The following is a 26,763-nucleotide window of genomic DNA, read 5'->3' on the forward strand; positions in this document are numbered from 1 at the left end:
TAAATTTGGGTTCGTGGAAAAAAACTTTTGCGAGTTCAAATCCTTCCGAGGAAAAAACATGAAACGAATATTTTAAGAGTAATTCCAAATAAAATAAAAATAATGACGGTATTTTAAAACTGTATAATTTAAAAAGCATTCCCCACTTTTCCAAAACATATATTACATATACAAATAAATACATGTACACTTATACATACATTATTATATAGCTACTGTACTTATTTCTTATCCGTGGCGGTCATTTCTTATCAGTGATGGTGTTATACAAAGCCTATTATAGATCCCCTCAACACCTCTCAATCCCCTGTACATACATACCATGTATAAAACATACAATAAATATTGTCCTCTTGACTCAAAAGAATTATACATACACATATTATATTACCCCACAAATCCCCTCAAAAAAAATATTACATTCTCATGTCTTTCCGTAATCAATAAAGATCGGATTATATATCCTGTATCGATTTGTACACAATCCTATTTAATTTTGTCAATGTTTAGTTTGGTGGAAGTGACGAAAAGTTAACAAAATATGTATAATAGACCATTTACTGTTCGTGTTTCGGATAAAATATGCTTTTTTGTACGAATGGTCGATAAAAAATGAAGGATTCCATTTGAAATTTTTAAGTTGAACGTTCATGGTCATTTCAAGGTCACACTCAGGGGCGTAGCTACCGCAGCATAAGCCGTATCAATGATACGGGGCCCCCGGGCTACAGAGGCGTTTAACGTATGTAAGCAAAAATTGGAAAAATGCTATCAGACTTGTCACAATTGTCTATAGGGGCAGAAATTTTTTAAAAACTGAAGTTTACAGCTATAGATGATTTAATAAATTAATTTTGCCGAAAAAAGGCTAGAAAAGTGTATATTTAATTTCTAGGGGAAGTAATAATCAATAAATATTTATTTTAATTTAATGCATTTTGGTTTCTTTTGTGGGAAATCTTTACCCATCATTTAGGCCCCATAACTAATTTTGATACAATGCCCCTCCAAGGCGAGCTACGCCTCTGGTGACAATTATATTCTCACGAAATCGAATTTTTAAGCCCTTGAAACTTTTTTTTGAAACATTTTCCAAGAAATATTTCTTTGCAAAGTTCTTAGATTGCCCCGTTATTTTTGAAACTCGACATAATATAATATATTAGAAATATTTGGAGTGGTTACATTTTCTGATTTTTCAAACTTTTTCGTAATGCCAACTGATGTATCTCTGCTAAGATTCATCAGATATGGATCATATCTGCTAAGATTCATCCGATATGGATTTTTACAGAACATTTGATTTTAAGTACGATCAAAAATATATTTGATTTTAGTATTTCCTTTGAGATTGTTTTACAATAAATTTTGTAAGTAGTTGAACTAAAACGTAGAAAATAACTTTAAAAAAATCATGCGTGCTAAATTTCAATTATTGTAGATATTTTATAGACAGATATATTGGCAAAAGTAAACTCATTATAAAATATCTTATAAAGCACCCCACGCTTTTTACAAAAGCGTGTTGTTTAGTTTTTTAAAACTATTATTTATTTAGACTATCATATTTATTTATCGAAAATTCAGTATAAATATGGTGGTAGCGCAAATAAATGTATATATTTTAAGATATGGAAATCGTTATTCCTGCAAAAATCCTGATCAGGATAATCAAATAAACTTATTAATTGATTGTATTGTCATCGGTCTTTGATAAGTATGCCAAATTTCGAGTTGATTCGACGTTTTGAAGGGGGTCGACATGTTCCAAGTTTCTGTTTCATACTAACATACTAACAGACATATGCAGCTAATAAAAAAGCGTGTTAAATATGGTAAATGATGTATATTGCATATGAATCGGACCTTTAGTAAGTTTATAATATTCATGAAAAATGGATTATTGAACGTATATATGTATATGTATAATACATTGCAATGCAGTAAGTTAAGTCTATTTATTAAACTCTCTGAGCAATATGTTGTTAGTTAGTCCCTCCTACTTCCAAATGCAATGGACGAATCAAATACTTAATATGACATTTAAACCGGCAAACTTGGTATTACTAAAACCAGAACAAACGGCAAACTGTTTGCTCAACATTGATCATCAATTTTAATTTTTAAAAACACATCACAAAGTTTCCTATATTTTTCATTTTATACTCAAATAAAACTATTTTTTTTAAAATATAAATCATGTTTTCTTCTTAACAACAATATAATAGCTTAGAGTTATAACTTCTGTAGTTAAAAGCTAATATAAGTAATATTATTATGCTTAAGCTTATTATGTATATACGTCTTAAAGTTAAGTTGAGCTCCAAGTTGTAGAGAGTGTTGTTACATTTACGCACACCACAAATACGACTCTCAAACAAACACTATTTTTAATAAAAGTTCAGTTTGTGAAGTGTGAGTTTTTATTATTTCATATACACGTTGAGTTTGTTGTATTATTTTTAGTGATAAGAGAAATTCAGTGATAGCGTATTGCGATAAGTGTATAAGTGAGCATATATAGCATATAACTAACTGATACAGCTAAACCAGCTGCAACTATAATTATAATGGACGATAAAGTTGATTATCAAAGCACAACTAGTGCATTTGGTAAGTTTTTTTCTATAACAATCAACCATTTTGTTCTGAATTTTTTCAAACTAAACTTATTATATATTTGATAATAAATTTCTTGTTATAATCTAATCTATCTTTATATTTTTTATGATAACCGTAGCGCGTTTATTTGCTTCTGATAAATTAGTAATTGTACCTACACCTTACGATCGTACAGACTACGCAGAGAGAAGTCCAGACCTAACTTATTTAATAAAAATTATTTTAAATATATCTCAATCCTCCAGTTTAATTTTTCTAATTCACAACAATTGATTTAATATCTACCCATCAGAGAGAGCTATATGTTATACCTTATTTGTAGTGATTTCATAATTTAAGTTTCAGTGAAAGCTTCAAAAATATTAATTATGTTTTATTTTATTTTTTGTGATCATCATCAGCCATTTTGTTTTGAATTAAAGTGTGTATAACAACAGTGATTTAAAAAAAAAAAAATTCAAAAAGTTCAAATTCTGAGGTCATGTTTAATAATTGATAATTTTTTCTTTAAATAAATAATTTTTGTTTGGTGTCCTCTAAAAAATTTGTAAGGACTTTGAAAAGAAAAATTTGTGTATGAAAAATTTCCTTTATGGAGCCTCTATATAGAGTTATGTTACTAAGAGTAGGTACATTCTATTTTGAAAAGTTGATTATGCTTGATTTTTCCATTATATTTTTAAAAGCGTGAAAATAATTTAAAAAAATATGTTTTTTTCATCAGAAAAAATATTATTTTTATTGAGAAAATTTTTGTGTTTTAAAATATATTGGTTTGCTAAAGAAATTTGGTGTTTCAAAACTTATAATTGGGTTTGTTTAATTATATTCAATCGTTTATTATTTATTATATAAAACATCAAAAGTTAAGTCGATTGATTCCTAAATATAAAATTTTGAATCTTTGTAAAAATGTTTGATATTGAAAATTGCGATTTTGGGTTCTTATAAATTTAATTAATTTTAATTTATAAATGGTTTCAAGTAAAATAATCTCTTAAATTAAAAAAAAAAACTAGATGCAAAACATCTCATAGTCTAAGAGACGGTCTAAGAGTCTTCACCCACTCAGATGAGACATAGTTTTTATGAAATTTAATTGATTTATCTACTCCTATTATAACTTTATAACTATCGAAAAGTGTTTATGGCTATTTTTAATTAAATTAATTTTAATCAATTTTTTCATTATACTATTAGCCATTTTTAGGAATCTTGAATTCAGATTTTTTAAATTTCGTATAACTTTAGCATTTTGGCATTTTTAAAATCTTTTCAAAGTTATTTTATGAAAGTTATTATTAAAAAGTCCTGCTTTAAGCCATATAGACTTTTTTTAGGATAATTTTCTGAAATTAGTTTCATTTATCGTACTAGACTTATCGTTTTAGCTTCATTTATTGTACTGGCATTGTCAGCTGAAGTTCTTTAGTCCAAAAACGTAAAAAAACTATGGAAAGGGATAGCAAAAATCGTGAATATACGTGGTTGAACATACATCCATATCCTGTAAGTAGCCGCCGGTCTAGTATTGTAGTAAATGAATTAAAAGTATTTATATATTTTTTTACTACTTATTATTGTTTTTGATAAGATTACTGTTATCACAAAAAACATGTGATATCAGATGAATCTTGATATCCTTCATTAAAAGAAAAAAAAAATTGATAGCATCAGCCACTGGCAAGCAAATGAACTGACGTGAAATAGTTTTACTACTAGTGTTAGGTAACATTTCGCTGATAAAATAATCAGACACCTGTGTTATTTCAGATAATAGTTCATTGCACTTGTGATTTTTATTATTATTAAAAATATTTGACCAAAAGATAATAAAGAAATTATTATTGTGTTATCAGAAAAGAAATTATATTAAAATTTAATTCAAGTAGGTACTTACATACCAAATTATTGTCAATTGTCGAAATACCAAGGACATGCAGAAAAACTGAACTGAAAACTGATTATGAGTTTGCATTTATGTAGTTGAAGAGATTTGCAAGGATTGGATAATACTAGGGATTTCAATAAAACTTTATAAATACATTTTTTGATTAAAAATCACAAAAAATTCCTAGGTCATCGGGCTTTTTATTATTATTTTATCGTTCAAAGTTGGTTGAAAAAATGATTAATCATATTGGTTATCCTTTTCAATTGGATATTTCTATATCAAAAAATCTAGAGAGTGTGATAAAAAACTATCTAAAATATTTAGATAATCTTGTAGTTTATAAAATACCATAAAAATATAAGGTTGTCGATGATATAAAAACAAAATTTTAAATTAATTATGAATTCATCGAAGATATATTATTTGATGAACAGAGACGGTTATAGTATTGATGATTGAAGAGCGATATCTATATTGTACCTGAATTAATTTGTGAAGCCAAAATTAACTCATTACTTGACTACAAAGCATATATTTGGCTTATTGCAATAAATTTTGAAATTATTTTTTAAATTCAAACTTGATTTGGAAATAATTTACGAAATAAAAAACTACCAGGTTTTTTTCAAGGTTCATCAGTTTCAGTTTAAATAATCAGTAGATGAATGTTAGGAAGTTTTTCTTTGTCTCAATTTGTTGAATATTTAAATTCTATTTTTGAAATTTAACCGCAAAACCACAAACAAATCCAATGCGTTGAACCTGTGAGTTTTTTTTACAATTTACTTTCAAATAAAAAATTTTCATGATATATCATAGAAAAAGTTCTTTAAGTTTAAAGTTCTATCTAACTCCGACAAAACGGATGATAATGTGCGGATTACTGGGTACGTGTTGGAGTAAGACTGCTGAGTCTTCTGATAACTGAGACTCTATTGTAGTTTTAAAATAAGTTTTAATATTTTTATTACCAACGCTTATAAAATGCAAAAGTAAGATATTGGCTAGAAAAAGAAACACAGACTTGGAAACACGCATGCCTCTTTGTATGCAAAAATGGGTTAAATTCTACATAAAATTTTCAAAATCATGCTTAAGATCTCACCACATTGTCCTAATTTCGTTTGCACGGCCAAAGTTCAATATAGTTTTTCAAGGAAATTTACCCAAATTATTTTAGGCACTACTCGAAAATACTGACTTAGAATGACAAAAAAATATATACCTACGTTAAACATCTTATCTAAAAATAAAAAAATACTAGCTACTTATTTCTTCATATTTTACATTAATTTATTGACTGATAATAAATAAAGTATTATTTTTTTATTCATAAAAAAAATCTCATAAACTAATTTTTATCTAACAATTTTGCTTGTCATCTTAAAAATCAGTAGCTTAATAATTACTGAAAAAAAAAAAAAACTTAAATTATTATCATTTACAAACATCGAAATTGGAAAAGAAATTGGTCAGATAACAAAAAAAAAAAGATCATTTAAGAATTATAAAATTTGATTTATTCTTTAAAAATAACTTACAAATAATTTCTTATCAAAATCAAATAATATAATTTGTTGAGGGTTGTTTTAGATTAGAATATTACTTTTTGCTTGTTAGAGTTTCTGTTGTTGCTATTTGAAATGTTGACAACTCAACTATAATGTTTGTTCTATATACATGTAATTACTAATATGTCATGATAAGAACTCATTGTTTTCACCCCGATAAATAAATCATCCCGAAAAAAGTCTGAAACAAAATTTTTTTTCAATTTTCATAGATTTACGGTAAGAAATGCATGACGTTTATTACAGTGCTAGTATGATAAAGGGACAGATACTCAAAAAGTATCTGATAATACTCTACTCTGTATAATATTGCCGTAGAATCCAAAACTGTGGTGTTATTTACTTTGGCGCCATTTAAATTAGTAAATAGCAAGTTCAACTCGACAGTGCTACTTGTTTTTCTAGCTATTATTTTTGGCGCGTTTTTCAATACGCATTATTGAACTACGATTCTATTCAGTATAGGTTTAAACTCTATGTTTGTTGTCACACTGCTCGTCATTTTATTAGTCTCAACTCAAGTAACATTACAGTGTTAAATAGTACAATTCGCCAGAAGTATTGGAGATATCATGAGTCAGTATGGGGCTGACACCCAAACTGACAAAAGCTTTGTCTAGACCCACTAATCAACTTACGGCTAAAAGTTTGGCATAGGAGTGTAATAAATAATAAGAATGACACTAAAAATCGCTTATTGATGAACAGCCATTAAGAAGATTTATGCGGAAGCTATTGGTGTGGTCCGCTAAAAGCCATATCCACTCAACTGGTTTTAGTATTATTTGTATGTAATGTATTTATTTTAAAAAAATTATATGATTTTCTTATCAGTTTTGAAAAATACATCCTATTTTTATAAATATTAACATGAATATAGAGATGTTTGCATTTACAAAACATTCAATTATAGCAGCCATACTAGCCAGTCAACCAGTTAGCTTGTTAACCAGTCAGCCATAATACTGGTAAATCATAAAATAAAATAATTTTTTTACTCATTTTTATTAATATTTAAAATATTATATTAAATTTGTGTACAAATAGGTACAGTTATATTCGATAAAATTCGATTAGGCTTAGCTCCAGTTGCAACAGAATTTTTCTAAGAAAAATCAGCAATTTATTAATTTAAATTCAGATTCCTATAAAAAAACAAAAAATATGATGGTCGTCTTTATCTTAAATGCGACACACTGTATATAAAATTACTAGAGCTTTTTGATGATTGATACGTTGATAGTCGGTCATAGGACAACAAAGACTTTTGTTTTCTCGACATTAGGCCGGGGAAAATCAACTTTTTCGACATCTTCTTATTTGGGCTACTGGAAGGAGTTTCATTGAAAATTATTTTTCTGACTTTCTAAATCTTGTACAAAAAAAAAAAAACTTGTTAAAACTAATACTAAAGAAAAGACAGCTATTGGTTTATTTGGTACTCGATAACACCCGCTTAGGACAATAGACAAAAAAATTTTCAATTTAACTACTTTAAGCAGCCACATATTTCGAAAACACCGAATTTACCAGTCGAGCATAGAGAAAACAAAAATCGTCACCAACTATCAACTTCACCATATTATAAACTTAACTCACTCAAATAATGGTGTGTATGTGTACAGTATTAGAACATTATTTTTGAATTGTAGTGTACATAAATTATTGTAAATATGATAATTTGTATAATATTTTTGTTATTTTGTTACAAGTTGACAGTTATAATACAGTTTGGGGTCAAATAATCGGTTCATATATGTATTTAATAATTATAATATTTTTAATGTCATTTATGTCAAATCTTCATTCTTGATGCTGGTGTAGGACTTGACTCGATAGAATATCTGAAACAAAAAAAAAATACTTTTTTTAATATCTAATATTAATAAATTTTACAGACAGGGTAATTTAAAACGTTCCACCGCTTAAAAAGGTTTTTAAAGACCTTTTTTTTCACAAACCGGGTTCACCTTATATGGAATTTCGTATACTCTATCGATTGCGCATAAATATCTAGCCTCTGCTCGTATCGGAAGGGGAAATTTCAATCAAAATTCAATTTTTTTAAATGGAATATCTATTTTTTTCTCAGATATAGATTTGATTATACAACCCGCAACCAAATTAGGAACGAGTAACATACACAATAAGATAATTACGATTAGCTAATTCATCCTGATGATGACTAATTTATAGTCGAAATACTTATTTATATAATACAAAAATTGATCGAGAAAATTGGGGCAAAAATCGATAAGTATTTCGAAATATCCTTGATCTTATTTATTTTATTATCTTTGATAATATTTATATAGATATATAGATTTGTTTTGAAAAAAATCTTTTGTTCAAAATTTTCTTGTGGATGATTTCTTAGGCGTATATAAAGTGACTGTTGAACCAGGTTTTAGAAGGTCGAAAGTAAAAATTCATATAAATTTTCAATTTTTAAATTAAATAAAATTTATAATAATTTTTTTATTTAAAAAAAAAGTCTTTTATTATAGTGTTTTAAAGGATATTATTTCTCTTAATATTTTTTAAAACGTAATAAAATTTATGTATCATAATTATAAATTATAACAAAATAAAATACAGTTTTTGAAAACAGAACAATAGATCTCGCTCCCATCTTGATTTAACATAAAAATATCGCCTACGTTATAAGTTTATTGTACAAACAATTATATGCATATTTTAATGATTTTCGTGGCAACTTCGTTTCATATAACTAAGTATAAGCAATGTAAGAGGCAAGTTATTCAAATCGAAAAACATTTATCAATTATTTCATAAATTTTAGCATACTTGAAGATGGAGAAAGAATAAATTAACCAATAGAGAACAATAAAACACAACGTATAGTACTTGTAACATGCTTAAGTTGAAGTTATTTTGAAAAATTTTTATGATGCATTCAGGCTTTTATTCATTAGCCTCAATATTTATTTCTTGATGCATATCGTAGATAAAATAATAATTTTTTATTTTTACTAAATACAATACCATATTGTTAGGAGTTATGTAAATATTATTCGAATACGGCCGAATTAGAGCAAGTCCAGATGGCATACTCGTATTAAAAATCTTTCCGGCTTAATGCCACCAAATATTGTGCTCGTATGGTATCGTTTTTTTTTGTTTTTCTTTTGAATATACTTTTAGGTTATCGGGTTCAAAGACATATAAAAGACAAGTGAAAGCAAACAATTGGCTGAGTTAATTGTTGAAATACCATGCATAGTGAGTGTTGATTTCTTTATCACATAACACATACAAATATGTGACACATACATAACTGATAATCAAGTATAGTACATATTATAAAATTTCCGCCTAATTGGCGCCCTCACGGGTAAACAGTGATGTTTACGAAAAAATGTTTCAAACAAAAGTTGTTTAATTTTTGATAAGGAACATTTTTTACATTTAAACTTTTGTTCTATCTCTAACGGTTTACAAGATGGGTCCTACGGACCCAAGACCCAATTGATCATGATGCTCATTTACGAACTTGACCTCACTTTTTACGTCCTGAGTACGCTGTAAAAATTTCAGCTCGATACCTTTTTTCGTTTTTGAGTTATCGTGTCCACAGACGGACGGACGGACAACCGGAAATGGACTAATTAGGTGATTTTATGAACACCTATGACAAAATTTTTTTCCTAGCATCATTATTTTTAAGCGTTACAAACTTGGGACTAAACTTAATATGCTATGTATATTTCATATATACGTGGTATAATAAAAGAAGCTTAGCCTGCACGAAATCTTATGCTAAAACTAGCTGTGAACTACCCGCTTTCCTGGACAACTTCAATTTTAAAAACAGATTATTGTGTTATTACCTTCATTTCAAATGCCGTCACTTACTCTCCTTTTGATCTCAATTTCGTATAATCTCTAAACTATCAGTGTTTCTCTTACTATATTATGCATGTATTTATACATAGAAACCTTCCTCTTAGCGCTACGCTCGTATATAGCCCTAATACCTATTCATAATACCTGAATAATAATAATAAATAATATCTCAATACTATCCTAATACTTGTACACATTTCTAGATAAATATGGTGGGAGCGCAAATAAATAGATAGTACATAGTAGAATGTGATATAATGCATCATTTATCTGCGTTTCCACCATTTATTTAATGGTTTTAATTTTATGATGCGGAACTCTCAAAAATATTTTGTATTGGATCGAACACAAAATGTAATCAAAATCGGTCCAGCATTTAAGAAGAGTTCACTCTTCACAGTAGGATGCATTCTTGACTCTGGCTGGTTAATTTGCTTACATATTCAGTCTTACGTGTTTAAGGTGAGGTGGTTTGCAGAAATATTATCTATTATTGGTGTTCGCGCAGGCAGATGCACCGTTTTTGTAGCCAATGCGAGATCAAATTTAGACTGTGAATCCATATTGAAGTGAAATATTCATGATTTTTTTGGTCTAAATATTTTTAAGATTTGAAAAGTTAAATTTCTTTAAAAATAATTTTACCGTAGTTTTAGCATAAGAAGTGTAAATGTTAGGCTGAAAATACCTTATACACCTACTTTCAATTAATAATTGATATATCGTTAACAATTTATCTATAATTTGAAGCGTCTTCATAATTATATCAATATATAATATCTATAAGATTTTTGTTGAGTTATTGCTTTTATATATTTTCATTTTATATTATAGGTAAGTAATAATAGTAGTAAAAAAAATATTATAAATATTTTTATATAGTACACATGCAAACAAACTAGAAGGTAAGAATATTATTTATTGTTTTATTTATGTTGGAAGAATAATAAGAAGTAAAGTAATGTAAAGTTAAGTACCTGAAGGAGTTTTGAACTCTATACAGTAAGTACAGTAGTCAGTGGTTGAACTCAACAAGTAGTTCATTACATTACATCTAAGTCAATAATATAATAAAAATTATTAATTTAATAACAATTATAATTAGTTATAGGTAACTTATACGTACACATATATATATAACCATAACTATATAGGCTGGAACATTTTATTACAAGCTTTTATTTAACTTACAGGCTTTAAGTTTTGTATGTATGCTTATATGTATATACAGGGTGAGTCACTTTAATGAATACACTTAAAATTCTCATTTTGCATAATTAAAGAGAATTGAAAAAAAAATGTAAACAACAACAATAAGTAATAATAATAAAAAAGTGGATAAACAAATTTAAAAAAAAAATTCATTGAGTTGAAAAAATTCAATGAATTTAGAACTCGAATAGCCTAATTGGTAGGACCCTTGACATGAATCCAAGAAGTCCGGGTTCGAGTCATGGTTCGAGTGTATTTTTTTCAATTCTCTTTAATTAAGATTACTAGACAAGATATTTGTCAATATTTAGTTTACGCCTGTATGTAATATATTACATCAAAATATAGTCGAATAGACCATGATGTAAATATCGTGTGCATGATTAAATGTAAACAACAATAATAAGTAAAAAAAATTACAGAATTTAATAGGAGACATCAGATTAGACCTAGAACTTTAGGCTTCTTGAATAGCCAATTTAGCTCCTAAATGGTAAGAGATAGAATAACACTTTAAATTAGAAAGTTTATCCTACCATTGTTATAAACAGTTATAATCATCAAACGAGTATACTTTGTATATAAAATTCTGTGTAAATGTTGTAACTTAACGTATGTTGGTCAAACAAAACTTTATTTATTTGATTTTCGAAGCTTTGTTAAGCTTTTCGATAATTTTGCTTTCCTTTATTCCTTCAAAAAAATATAATTGAAATTTAAATACAATTGAAATCATATCTTGCTTAATTTCTTAAGACTGTGTTCAAAACAATTATCCTCGAATCAATTATGACAAGACCCTCTGATCCAATTTGAATGTTTAGAAATATTATGACTCTGAAGTAACTATTGTACTGAATGAAAGATAAAACGACTTTGAGAGGTCAATCTAAACTAAAGTTTAATAAAATTGAACTGCTTGGTAGTAGGTAAGTTTATAAAAAACAAGCGACCAGTAGTAAAATATATTTTTTATTATATTTTTCATAATTCATTTGATTGTGTATGTATAATAGTTTCTTATCGATCCCGGATATTACGTATGAACTGTTGGAATGGATTTAAAAAGCCTACGTTATTATATTTGTTATAGTTTTATATTATACTGCTACTGCTTGCATATTAGAAATAAAAAATAAAATAAAACTTCAAAAACACTATACAAATATAAATCATAATATGTTACAATTATTTGCGCTTCTAGTATTTAACTTGGTTACTAACCTTAGAAATGTTATTAAATGTATATGTGCAAAAAAAGAACAGTTGAGTTCCAATTAAATTGTACAGATCCAGGACCAGGATTGAGTATAAATCTGTTTATTAAGTTTCGAGAGTCTATTGTTTAGACCGTCGTTAGAATTTGTTCCTACGAAATTTTTTTTTTTAATACAATAAACCTAAAATTAATACAATAATAAGATATGTGAATAAAAAGTAAATCATTTTGATGATTAATTGTGATATCACATCACGAAAGTATACGAAAAGAAAGAATATAATTTTTCGATATCTAGCATAGTTTCTGACGATATACCGACGATGGAAAATTTCGATTTAATTATTCAGTTTTCGGTATTTCAAAAGTTATAATCGGTATTTCAAAACTCACCAAGTTATAATAAAATTCATCATCAAAGTTTGAATAAAAAAATATCAAACCTGTTGGGCAACGAAATATTCTATTCTTTCAAGGATTGAATAAAATTATTTTTGCAATTTTTATTGATATGCTTTCTTATTTGATTATTGTCTTCATTAGATATTCATCGGCCTTTTAGAAGTCCTTTGAAAAAACCTCCTTAGTTATGAGATTTTTTGGGGGGGGGGGGAGGGTTAATCTATGACAAGCTTAATTTTTAAAAACTTCTGTTTTTCGTTTAGGTTTTGAAAAAGTTTTAAAAACTGTTTGTAACATTCAAATGATTATGAAAAAAAATTAAAAATAGCATCAGTTTTGTTATAAAACTTACGTATGATTTCATTTTCGGATTAAAAAAAAATTTTGTTCAATTACTCGATTGAATAAAGAATTATTTCATTCGACACCCAGCAAAAACGGCTAGTCTTGTATGACATATTTATACACACTTAATGGCAGACCGAATATTCATCAAGAAAGTTGGGTAATATTCTTGAAACGATTGTAAATACAAAATACACTCACGTATAAGAACTTACATTAGAATTAGTTTTACACTTTGCAACTATAAATGAAGAAATAATAAAAAATTATAGTCGAGTATTTGAATATGAGCTTATAAAATGGTAATTAGACGAGACGAAAACTTCACATTATTACGACAAAATTTTTATTTTTGTGTATTTACGTGAAATACTTTATCCTTGTCTTAAAGTTCAAAAGTTCGTTAGAAAGATGGCAAGATTAGAAGCTACAGAAAAATAAATTAACATTAGTTCTCATGGAAATTAATAAAAATTACGATTTTATCTTTAAGTTTTTCCTAAAGATTAATTGTAATTTTCAGTAAAAATTTTTTTTATTTTTAGGCAAGGCATGTTTAGACTTGTGATTTAAACTATTTGTATCTTATTTTTAACTTTTATGGTTAATTTTGTTATAACTTAATATTGACGAAAAATAAGAACAAAATTTTTCGATATCTGTTTTGATTTTCGAAATATCGACAGCTAAATAATTTAACATAAATTTCCCATTTTCGATATTTTGAAAATTACTCCAGATTTCGGAAAATTTTATTCTCACTTTTCATCTTATATATTGTCAAGTTAACATAAGTCACCGGTCGGTCATAACTGAATGTGATACAATAGAAAAACCTAATGGGAAAATGTTATAAGAATGATGAAGTTTTGGTCTTGTCTAAAATGGTATAATGGTTTGTATACATATAGTCACTAACTCGATAGTGGTCAGTGGTCTTTGCTATAATAACTAAACCACCTACAACAATAAATTTATGCAAACAAGTCGTAAAAAATAACAGCTATTTATATAAATTATAAAATGTTTTGTAAACGTTTGCATTACTGCAGCTATTAAATATATAACGTAAACGTATTTATACTTCTAAACAATTTATATTAAGTTAGCAGACCACTTATCCAATTTTCCAACTTTTCCATATGGAGAATTTGTCATTTTTTAGTACAGAAAGTACAGAATAGATCGAAAACCGTGAAATTAAAGTAAGGTAAACCTTAATGAAACTCTCGGAGGTGTATTTTGATCGTAGAATCTGAAAATAAAATACTATACGGTGTGATTCAATGAAAAAAATACGTTTTTTGTTTTCTGGACATCCTGTATATAATGAAAACCTTCTATATAATTTAAAATGTACAGGCAATTAGCCTCATTCTATCCCAGAAACAAAAGTTTCTTAAAATCGAACAGTTTATCCTTAATCTTTCATGTCGAATAACGTGAATAACCAACCCTGCATATTAAGGCGTGAAAACCATTTTCATATATTTTTGACGTTTCCAAAATATTTTTAAGTATACAAAAATAATTCAAATAAAATTTTTTCTTTGTGTTGTTGAATTAATTCAAATATATTTGAAAGATCATTAAATAAGATAAAATGATTTGAATATAAAGATTTGTTTAATTTATAAATAATATTTATAATTTCATAATCTTCTTTTTAATTCTAAATATTTAAACAGAATAGAAGTAAGAGAACATTGATAAGAATATAATTTGTTTTCTATATCATTAAGATTCATCATCAGACAATATTAAAATATTATATTTGAAATATGTATCTAAGAACTATATGGTAGGTACTATTCGGATATTTTAAAGAAGGTAATGTTTTAGAAAAAGCTTGATTGTCTAATGCGTTTTCTGTGATATCCTATAATAGAACCAGGGATACAGCTTTGTTTGAGAAAGTACCTTCAAAACTTGTTTAATATTTCAGAAATTAAAATTCAGTTTATTTTTTCAAACTGTGGTTCCTATTCCGGACTCAGGTATTTAATAGATTCAATTCATTCAATTCAATTCATCAAATTTATCAAATTTATTATCAAACGAGACCAAAAACTTGGGTTCGATACAAAGTGTCTGAAGTCTGAATTCGTGCAAAATTATGCATTGCATTGAAGAACTCGAGAGAATAATACGGAGTTGCTCATTAAAATGTAACTACTTGCCTGTATGTATTGGACTACCTTTTTTTAATCTTACTGAATAAGTTTTACATTTTTTGAAATTTTGAAAATTTGAACAATATTTTTTTTTCGAGTCAATCATGATTTAGTTTTATCAGGAAGAATTTATGAGATTTAACATTTAAAAAGTTCCTTGAGCATAGATGTATAATGGTGTAGGCGCCATGAAATTAAAAGAAATATTATGATTGTAAAATACATAGTTTATTCCCAACGCTTCTTCTATTGCTGATGTTAAAATCGAATTTATTTAAATATAAAGACTTTATCTGAAGTATCGACACAAAATTTAATCTCTCACGTTTTCTAGAGTTCTAACTATTTATGTATCAAATGTTACGTCGTTTCCATGTTTCTTTTGGATGTGAAAGAAGGATCAACATACAATGTTAAACGTATTTGTATCCATGTTAAACTATTTGAACTGTATATAAATACAGTAATAACAGACAAACGTTACAGGTCACTTATTATCGATAACCTTTTAACTACCATAAAAGTTATTTGAATATTATTTTTATTCGAAGAATATATTTAAAAATTTCATATTTCTTTGATCAAACTTTATAAGATCTTTTAATCGTTAATATTTTTTGTATGGAAATTACTAGCAGTTATCCGCCCGCTTTGCTAGACAATTTGCATTTTAAAAGCAAACATTACCGTCACTTTTTTCCGTTAACTTTTTTTTATTTTACTTTTTATTATGAAGCCAAACTAAAAATCCAAAACCCTTCGAGTTAATTATACGAATTTAAATCAAGTTTATTCCGAGTTTTAAGGGGGTCAATCGACTTTAAAATTTGATGTTATTTGTATTCTAATATCCTTAATAAGCATAATTAATTCAAATTAGTGCCCAGGATCAACTTACCACCACCTCTGCACTCATATCCTTCCAAGTCAAGTTCGAATTTAAGGGAAAATACGATATAATAAGGCCCATTCCGACGCAGTTATGACAAATGAGTTCTATCCATGAGCAACCCTATACTCTACCTATAACTAATAATGTCAAGCAAGATAAATTTGTCCCAAATTGATGCTTTGGCGTGTCTCACTACAATTTCTAGTCGGGATTAAGAGTAAGTGATGATAAAGTGTTTTAAAAGTAAGAAATTAAGTCGAAGTTAAAGAAGAATTGTAGAAGCTGCTCAGGCAGGTCAAATAGGCCAATATTTAAGAAATGTTTATAAAAGTATTTCAAATTACTGTTGGAAATTTTGTAGGAAAACAAAAATATTAAAGAAAATGATTTATTTGAAAGAAGAAAAAAACCATGTGAGCAGCAGAGCTGCATCACTAAAGATATATTTCCCCCTCATTACATCATTCATACTAAGAGATACTTTTTATTGAAAAAGCAATATCTACAAAAAAGAGCGGCAAGAAGAGCTCAAAACTAGCTACATACCTCTTTTTTTTAAAGCAGTAAAAATTGCGAAAAATAACATTTCAACCCAAAAAGCACCTCTTTGACAGTAATAAAAACTCCAGCCCGATTTTCAAACCTTTAGCGCAATTTGTCGAGGTTGTACTGAATCTAAAAGACATAAAAAAGTCGGTTTCCCTTTGTGAATCGATCCGCCTAGTAGACAACTTCTCATACTGAATTTCAGCTCATTCGAAAAAGATATTCATATATACGGAGTGTCCAAAAAAAATGTATACACTGGCGTTTATTCGTCCAAAAGAATTAATAATCGCTTAGGAAATTTTTTTTATTTCTGTCAGGCATGAAAACAGTGTACCCATATATTTTTTGGGTGTATAAATTGTACTCTGAGTGTCATAATAACAATACATAGCTGACCCCATTCCTCCTGTTGACCTTCAATACAGTGCATAAGTCTATGTTTTTGGTGAAAATATTATAATATATACAATGTATATATTAAATTTCTTATCAGTGCTTTACACAAAGGCCAAGTTAATAAAATAATTTGACTAAACACAAAATTTAATTGACGTCATTAGCAGAATCCATTACCTTCTTAAAATAATTTGAATCAGAATGTGATAATCAAAATTGTTATTTATCATTCAGAAAATCGTTACAGATATATCTATTACCAAATAGACGCGTGAGCTCATAAAAAAGCGAAACTATCATGATTGTTTTTGTATGCCTTTTTAAAGATTGATAAAGATAAGTTTGGTAATAATTTGTATTTGCAAAGTTGGAATGGATGGGAGTGGGTTGTGGGTGAAGGGATGAAAATGCTCATAATGTGAGTGCTGACGGGTTAAAAAACAATATCAGATATGTAACTATAATAAATAGCTTAAGTATAGTTGTAAAAAACGTTAAATTAAAGCTATGAGTACTTTAAATAATGCCTTCAACAATTTGTATATCTTTTATGTATTTATGAAATATGAGATTTTTATAAATATGTATTTGCAATTTTAATGTGACACCTGCTTATTTATTCATTGTTGGGTGGTCAATACTATTTTTCGGTGAGCGATAGGCTATTTGGGAGAATGGAAAATATTGTCATACATACTTATTTTGTCCGAAAACCGAAATTGTGTATTTCATAGTTTACATAATACCTTAAGGATGTATGAGCACGGTAGTGGGGGTACAAATTTAAAAAATATATATTTTCAATTTTGATGATAAATTATATTATAACTTGACGATATAAGACGAAAAGTAAGAATACAGTTTTTCAATATCTGGCGCAATTTTCAAAATATCGAAAATTGAAAATTTTGTTTAATTATTCAGCTTTCGATATTTCGAAAACCAAGGCACATATCGAAAAATTTTATTCTTATTTTTCGTCTACATTCATGAAGTTATAACAAAATTCATCATCAAAGTTGAAAATAAGATGAAAATAATTTCAACCCTAAATCTACCCTGCTCTTACATCCCTTATATGGACGGAGACACTTAGTTTTTTTCTTTTCTATGTCATTGCTAATATGTTTACTTTCTATTAAAAAGTTTTTTTTAAATTTGTTTTCATTCATTCCAAATGAAAATTATCAAAAACTTCCAAAATATGTCGTTTTTTGAGATTCCTCCATAAGAGCCAATGTATTTTATATCGATTTTCAATGACTTTTTTCTTAAAAATTTGCATCGATACCTAAGCTGAAATTTTAACCACATATTCTTTGAGTAAAAGTCTACCTATAAACAAATTTTGAGCCTTTAAATCAAACATTGTTGTCATGCTCATACATCCTTAAACAGGTATTATGCTCAAAACAACAACATCAAACATTATACCTGTTTAATGTTATTGTTTTGAGCACGTAATATAGAACAAATAATAACTTATATACATAATGCAGGTATATATAAAAAAAAAATTTCGTGAGCATTAGAGTCCCATAGCTAAAGTCATATTTTCACTTCATCATTTATTTCTTATTAAAAGATGTTTTTTAATGAAATGGGATTAAGAAAAGAAAGGTAGTCCTTGCTACTTATTTAAGAGAATCCTTGCCACTTATTTAACCTATTTATCAATTTTTAACCGTCTAGCTTAATTTGGGGAGGATGTATTGGAAGTTTATTGATATCATTTTTCTAGAAATCATTTTTTCTTCTTTGAGTTATCGAGTTGATAGACGAACGGACGGACGGACAACCGAAAATGGACTAATTAATTGATTTTATGAACGCCTATACCAAAATTTTGTTCGTTGCATCAATTTTTTTAAGCGTTACAAGCTTGGGACTAAACTTAGTATACCTTGTATATTACGTATATACATGGTATAAAAATAAGGATATTTTTTTTGATTTATTATTCTGTCTAACCTTTTCAGCTCTCACAACTCAAAATAGTTCCTATATCACCAAATCAAATCAGAAAATTGAGAATTTTCTTTATTTAATCCAACGAATATGAAAACCAAATGTCAGCGATTTGAAATGTTTGAAATTGCGATGCTTAGGCAGACTTTGTTATCATCGATTTACGTATACCCCTCTAGTTTGACCTCTCAAACACAGATATTTTAAACAAATAGTTATACACTTCCTAAAAGTTAATTAACATAATAATGTATTGAAATTGAAAAAAGAATTTTGGTTGACCGATCTAGACCGATTGGTAAAGAGTATAAAAATTAAAAAATTACAGGCAAATCGAGCACAAATAATAATACACAAATAAACAAATGCTTTTTCTATAAAATTAAAAATATGTCTTGAACTATATGGCTATAGATGATTCATAAGAAAACAAAAGATTTATAAAAATATTGATGAATATTTACAGAAAACAAAAAAATTTATTATTTATTTTTATAATATAAATAATGAAATAGACATATTATTTATTAAAGCAACTGATGACTGACTGCCATGGTTCAAATTAATCATTGTTTTTCAAAATAATTATTATGTCCATAGTTTAATTATATTTTGAGTCATTCAAGAAATTTTAATTCTTTTATTTGTATAAAGTAAATAAGAATTTTATATTATAATTATTTGTTAATTGAAAACTAATTATTAATAAGTATTTATTAGTTTTTTATTACATTAAAATTATTTAGAAACATAAATCATGTTACTACCTAGAAATGTTACTTTTATAGAGACATTAATTTGTGAAAATATTTTGAAAAATTATCCAAAATTCTCTTCAATGCATAATTAGTTCGATCGTATTTCAATCTTTCAATGTAAAAAGTGTATTGATTTGGGAATTCAAGCCTCTAGGAGGAGAGCGCATTTGTACAAGCTGGGTAAAAAAGATTGGTCTACTCTTCATATCACTTTCGACTTTCGGCGTTCTTCACTTTTACGGTTATTCTCTCTGCTACCATAACTGCAAAAAAACGTTGAAGATGAAATAACAAAAAACTTGATTGATTCACTTAAGACAAGGCTTGGGCAAGCGCAGGCTCAGATTAATGATCATGTCAAAACATGTCCTGATTTTTGAGCAAGAACTGGCAAATTCAGCCATAGTTTATTAGCCTTGAGCATGGCTTGATCAAGGACTGGCAAGCCAAAGCTTATTTCATTAGATTAACTGGAAGACTTTCCATCAAATATCGAGAATGTAAAAATTTATATTTGTATATTTGTTTTGGATTTTATTTTAATGTAACCTTGTATTTTGTAAATGGGTTACATTACATTTTTAGTTTTACATATATATGAATGGTTTAATATTACACATTTTAATTATTATTAATATTATCTAACATTAATAATATTAGTACAGTTATCCAATATCTGCCGCTTATGTTCAATATAATTATTGTAAAACATGTAAAAAAGAAAATCATAATAATAATTGTATTTTAATTAAAGTAGAAATTACATTAAAAAAAAATCACGAAAATTAACTTAATGTCCTTGAGAATAACTTCCAGTAAGATGGCGTCCATTTAAGCCTACACATTATTCTAGGAGACGTGAATCACATGTAATGTTATAGTAATAACACTAAGAATAATTTAACTTGTGCATTTTTAATGATATGAAGTATAAATTGATATCGAAATACCTTAAGTAAGATTTATAAAATAAAATGTAATGGTAAATAGACAAATAGCTATTTTTAAAAAAATTCTCTGACAACCATTATTTAGCCTACCTGCATTTTTATAAAGTACATCCACAATAAAAATGCAATCCAGTAAAGAACTATAGGCTGGTTCTACACTCTCTCTTTGGTACTACACGGTAAGAAATGCATAGCATTTACTACAATGTTGGTATGCTATAGAGGACACTATCATTGTATTATGAGTGTCTATATGTATTGTGCGTATCGTCAACCAGTATGAGCTTGACGCCCATACTGCATTGGCTCATCCGCCTTAACTATTGCCAATGGTACTATTCCCTCGATGTCAAATCAGTATGGTGTTCACACAAAATTTCTTACCGTGTATAATTTATTGAATACTTATATTACTTTAGAAAATAATAATTGTTCCATTAAAATATCCAATTTATGGATCAAGGTTATTATTCTAATATTAATTACAAAATACATACAAAAAAGTAAAATACATCAAATACATACATAAATGTTAATTATAATATAAATTACTAGCTCGACTCGTGCGAAATTCGTAGCTAAAACAGGCTAGAGACATAATAACATTTTACTGCTTATGGTTTGAAATCGGCTTGGCATATTTTTAAAATAAAATGTTTATCAAAAATTTGTTAGAAATATAAAAATGAATCGACCGATTTACTTATTATTACTATTATTTTATTGAAAATTGGTCATAAAAGTATTATTTTTATTGTGAATGTATAAAGTTAAACAATTATTAAATATCCAAGGCCAAAACTACATATAAATATAACGCCTTATTTTATAAAAATGCAGTGTAGGTACCTGCTGCACATAATTCATAAATTTTAATATACAAAATTTTCAAGCGTTTTTTTAATATTTGGACCCTGATATATTTAATTTAGAATGCTACTCTTTCAAAATTGCATTATTGGAAATTCCTATATTTTACTTATCCTATGCTTTTAAGCCTCTTTGTTATATATACACGCTCTTTGGTAAAAGCTATTGAGAGTGTCAGTAAAAGCTAGCCACCCACCTCCGTTGGTAGAGATATAATCATTAGTTGAGCATTAAATCTTACTTAAGGATGTATGAGCATGATAGTGGGGGCACAAATTTAAAAATAGATATTTTCAATTTTGATGATAAATTTATATTATTACTTGACGATATAAGACGAAAAGTAAGAATAAAATTTTTCGATATCTGGCTTAATTTTCAAAATATTGAAAATTGAAAATTTTGTTTAATTATTTAGCTTTCGATATTTCGAAAACCAAGACACATATCGAAAAATTTTATTCTTATTTTTGGTCTACATTCATGAAGTTATAACAAAATTCATCATCAAAGTTGAAAATAAGACAAAAATAATTTCAACCCTTAATCTACCCTGCTCTTACATCCCTTATATGGACGGTGACACTTAGTTTTTTTCTTTTCTAATTCATTGCTAATATGTTTACTTTCTATTAAAAAGTTTTTTTTAAATTTGTTTTCATTCATTCCAAATGAAAATTATCAAAAACTTCCAAAATATGTCGTTTTTTGAGATTTCTCCATAAGAGCCAATGTATTTTATATCGATTTTTAATGACTTTTTTCTTAAAAATTTGCACGGATACCTAAGCTGATATTTTAACCACATATTCTTTGAGTAAAAGACTACCTACAAACAAATTTTGAGCCTTTAAATCAAACATTGTTGTCATGCTCATACATCCTTAATCAGCAATTCAATAAATATTTCTCTGCTAACACGTTCTGTTATTTCTTCAAAACGAAATCGATTCAATTAAATTATAAGGAAAAATAAATTATTTCTTGCTTATAATTTTACTGATAAGAAATTAAGTCGATAAACAAACCATTTTAGAAATAACCACAGTTCACATATATTTCAATAGATGGCAATGTTCATATTTAAAGAAAAAAATTTATTTGATAAAAATCTTTTTATATATTTTTCAATATTTCAAAATTAAATATTTTTATTTAAAATGGCAAAGTTCATCATAACATAAATAAACGCAATAGAATAAATAAAAAATAATTAATATTTTTATTTACCTACTTTCTTGTAAAGTAAATTTTGTTTCCACGCACAATCAGTTTACGTAAATTTCAAATGAAACTATTATAGTACACACTTTAAACACGAACTGGAATTTTTTTTCATATTTTTGAATTAAAAGTGCCACAAATAAAAATAAAGTTAATAATTGAAAATGATTAATTAAAAATGAGACAAATTGGTTTTACACCTTGGTTTTAAAATATAATATTTAACACTGAACTTGTTAAAAATATTATTAACAATTTAGAGATTACATTATCACGAAAAAGGAGGGGCCTTGCATTTGAATTTATATATTATTATTATTATTATTATTAAAAGCGATAGCAAATTCATATTATAGCCTGATTATCAAAGTTGTTCGCTTCTGATAAAGAGTCATTCTTTACAATTAACAGTCATAATAAATTCTTTATTAAGTAAAGAGTTATATAGTTAAATATTATAGTACTTAATTGTTTTAGTTAAATGATTATTTATTTATTTTTTAATTTGCTTTTTGTAAGACTAAATACTTTATTTTATTATAACCATGTATATATGAAATATATCATAGTATATTTAGTTTAATCCCAAGTTTGCAACGCTTAAAAATATTTATGGTACCAACAAAATTTTGGTATAGGTGTTCATAAAATCAACAAAATTAGTCTATTTGCGGTTGTCAGTCCGTCTGTCTGCCCGTAAGCACGATAACGCAAAAAAGAAGGCACAAAGTGTAATATATAACAATTTATGATAGCTCCTTCAAACTGTACACCACACACTAGCATGTCTTTTGGCATGAAATATTATAAACTAGCTGTGAATTACCCGCTTTGCTGGGCAACATCCCCACTTGCACCCCTCCGCCCACATTTCCTTGCGTGGGATAACAGTTTTGTAATGTACACGTCATGCTCTTTTATTTGATACCCCACTTAGGTATATTTGTAAATATTCGATAATTCCTTCCCACTTTCTCGCTACACCTTTCTACCCTCCGAAGGTTAAAAGTAGATAAAAACAATAGATCTTTGAAGCTGGTTGTATATCGTGTCAATATTTGAGCTTAATCGATGCACAACTTTTTTAGTTTTTGAAGCATATCCCTTTCAACCCCTATTTCAACCCCTTAATCTACTATAATATGGATGTATTATACATAAAAACCTTCCTCTTGAATCACTCTATCTATTAACCGCATCAAAATCCGTTGCGTAGTTTCAAAGATTTAAGCGTACAAAGGGACATAGGGACATAGGGACAGAAAAAGCGACTTTGTTTTATACTATGTAGTGATGAGATTGCTCTGTGAAATTTTGATGCTTTCAGTTTTTCGGTATAAGATCTAGTCTTTGAATTATAAAGAGGGGTATTTCGTAAGAAAAAGGATATTAACTCACCGTAAAAAAATCGTGGTTTTTGGTCCAAAAATAGAAATGGAAGTTTTCAACATATCTTTTGAATGATAAAAGGTTTGTCTCTCAGCTTTCACTATATTATAACGCATATTTCCATAGAAACCGATTGGCTCACAGTCTCAACGGAGGTTAAAACATCACTACCGTTTTATTTATTCAAAAATATAACTATTTTTTTTTATTAATAATTGATAAAAAAAAATGGAATTATTAATTTAAAAAAAATTACTTGATGAATTATTCTTTCATTTATATATGAATTTGTGGCAAAAAGAAATCAATGCAACTTATCTATTTTAAGTTTCCCTGCTCTTCCACCATCATAAAACATAATTTTTATAGAAAATTAATATTTTATATTCATACAAGTATACCTACTTAAATTAACAAATCAAGATATATGTAGTGTTTTATTATTATTTATTTGAAATTCAAAATATTTACATTTATTAATTTTAAACAATAAAATAATAAAAATTAATCATATTAATCGACAATATTAATTATTATTGTTGTTTTATTTTATCAAACCTTTTTTCTAAATATTATTGGTATTGGTTTGATTATATCATTAAGATGGTTCTTGAATGAGATCATTTATGTATAGGAAATGCATAAAATTACACAGGAGCTCCGCGATCTTAGCACCTCATGTGCGGAATTTCGATTGACCAATTATACCATCTGAAAGGTCAGAAATTGGTCATAAAAGGTCAGTTGGTCTCATTAATTGGTCAGCATCAGAAAATTTTTTATTAAAGATTGAAAAAACTCCACCTATGCGCGATCGGGAAGCATTCGCTGATAATTAATTGGTCAGCTAATATAAATAATTGGTCAGTTTAATTTTATATTCAAAAAATAATATAATTTCGAAAAAATTTTCAATTTTTTCAACATTTGTACTAGGAGAACATAAGTGGGAATTAGTAGTTCCTGATAAGGAGAAAGGTGAGTAAGTGTTTTCACTCCGAAAGTCTAAAATTTTATTTTGGCAGAAAGTTATTGGTCTGCCCACTAGAGGTCACACTCACCAAACACGGGTGTGCAGACCACTAACTTTCTGACTTACGAGGTGACAACAATTACCTTGCTATCAGGTACTACTTATTCCGCCCGTCCTTGATGTTCTCCTAGTAGAAATGTGAAAAAAATTGAAGTTTTTGAACGAAAAAAAACTAATTTTTTCATCATTTACTAGGCAAACATGCTGTAGTGGAAATTTGAAAAAAAATGAAAATAAAAACAGATTTTGCTTAAAAGATTTAATGAACTTTTTTTTAATATATGTCCTCACCTAGTTTCGAACCAAGTGACTATTTATTCGAAGTCAGATACGCTAACCATTATACCATTAGGGCTCTGTTATTCGTATTAATAAATAATTATATTCATATTTTCGACTTTCTTAAATTATAAAAAAAAGTAAAACTCATTTTCGGAAAATTTTGAGTAGTATTATTACAAAAAAAAATGGCAAACGAAGTTTGAAATACTTACCTATCGTGAAGTTCGAAATACTCACCTATTTTTAACTGAAATAATATTGTATAGCTACAGAGAGATGGGGAAAAATAAAATAAAAACAGGGTTTGAGTTTTCAACTTCATTTAAATAAAATCAAAATACATAAAAACTATTTACGAATTACTTGCACATAATTCCATATAATTAATTTCATCTTAAAAAAATTTTTTTGCATCAACTTTTTTTTTACAAACCAAATACCACACAAAAATAAAATGAAAATCCAAAAAGAATATTACGTATTTACAATCCAACTTCTTTATCTCACCTATATTTTATAAGAATTTGTTTGTACCTTTACTAAAAAAAAATTAATTAGTTAATTAATAATTTTGTTCTGAAAGGAAAAATGGGATAGAATAAAATAAAACAAAATTTAAAATATATAACGATATTTATTTATTTATATTAATTTGAAAACGTTATCCCGAAAATTGATTTTTTACTATATAAAATAACCATTATTATTATTCATTCAAATTTTTTATAGGTGACATATGTACAAATATATATAATACAAGTGAAAACAAACAATTGACTGAGTTAATTGTTGAAATACCATGCATAGTCAGTGTTGATTTATTTATCACATTACACATACAAACATGTGACACATACATAACTGATAATCAAGTATAGTACCTATTATAAAATTTCCGCCTAATTGGCGCCCTCACGAGTAAACAGTGATGTTTATGAAAAAAAATTTTACATTTAAACTTTTGTTCTATCTCTAACGGTTTACAAGATGGGTCCTACGGACCCAAAACCCAATTCACCTATGATGCTCATTTACGAACTTGACCTCACTTTTTACGTCCTGAGTACGCTGTAAAAATTTCAGCTCGATATCTTTTTTCGTTTTTGAGTTATCGTGTCCACAGACGGACGGATGGACGGACGGACA

General features: G+C 27.3%; 1 protein-coding gene across 2 annotated transcripts in view; it reads left to right on the top strand.

Annotated features, from left to right (window-relative positions):
• The first annotated feature begins 2,493 nt into the window (after positions 1 to 2,493).
• LOC123291956 (box A-binding factor-like) overlaps positions 2,494 to 26,763 on the top strand; it is a 99,015-nt gene continuing 74,745 nt past the window's right edge. For both annotated transcript variants that reach the window (XM_044872434.1, XM_044872435.1), the window contains exon 1: positions 2,494 to 2,613. In XM_044872434.1, the coding sequence (XP_044728369.1) occupies positions 2,571 to 2,613 (43 nt within the window). In that variant the 5' untranslated portion in view covers positions 2,494 to 2,570. The remainder of the gene's footprint in view (positions 2,614 to 26,763) is intronic.

The sequence above is a fragment of the Chrysoperla carnea genome, chromosome 2 (genome assembly GCF_905475395.1).
Source record: "Chrysoperla carnea chromosome 2, inChrCarn1.1, whole genome shotgun sequence".
In the NCBI taxonomy this organism is placed as follows: Eukaryota; Metazoa; Arthropoda; class Insecta; order Neuroptera; family Chrysopidae; genus Chrysoperla; species Chrysoperla carnea.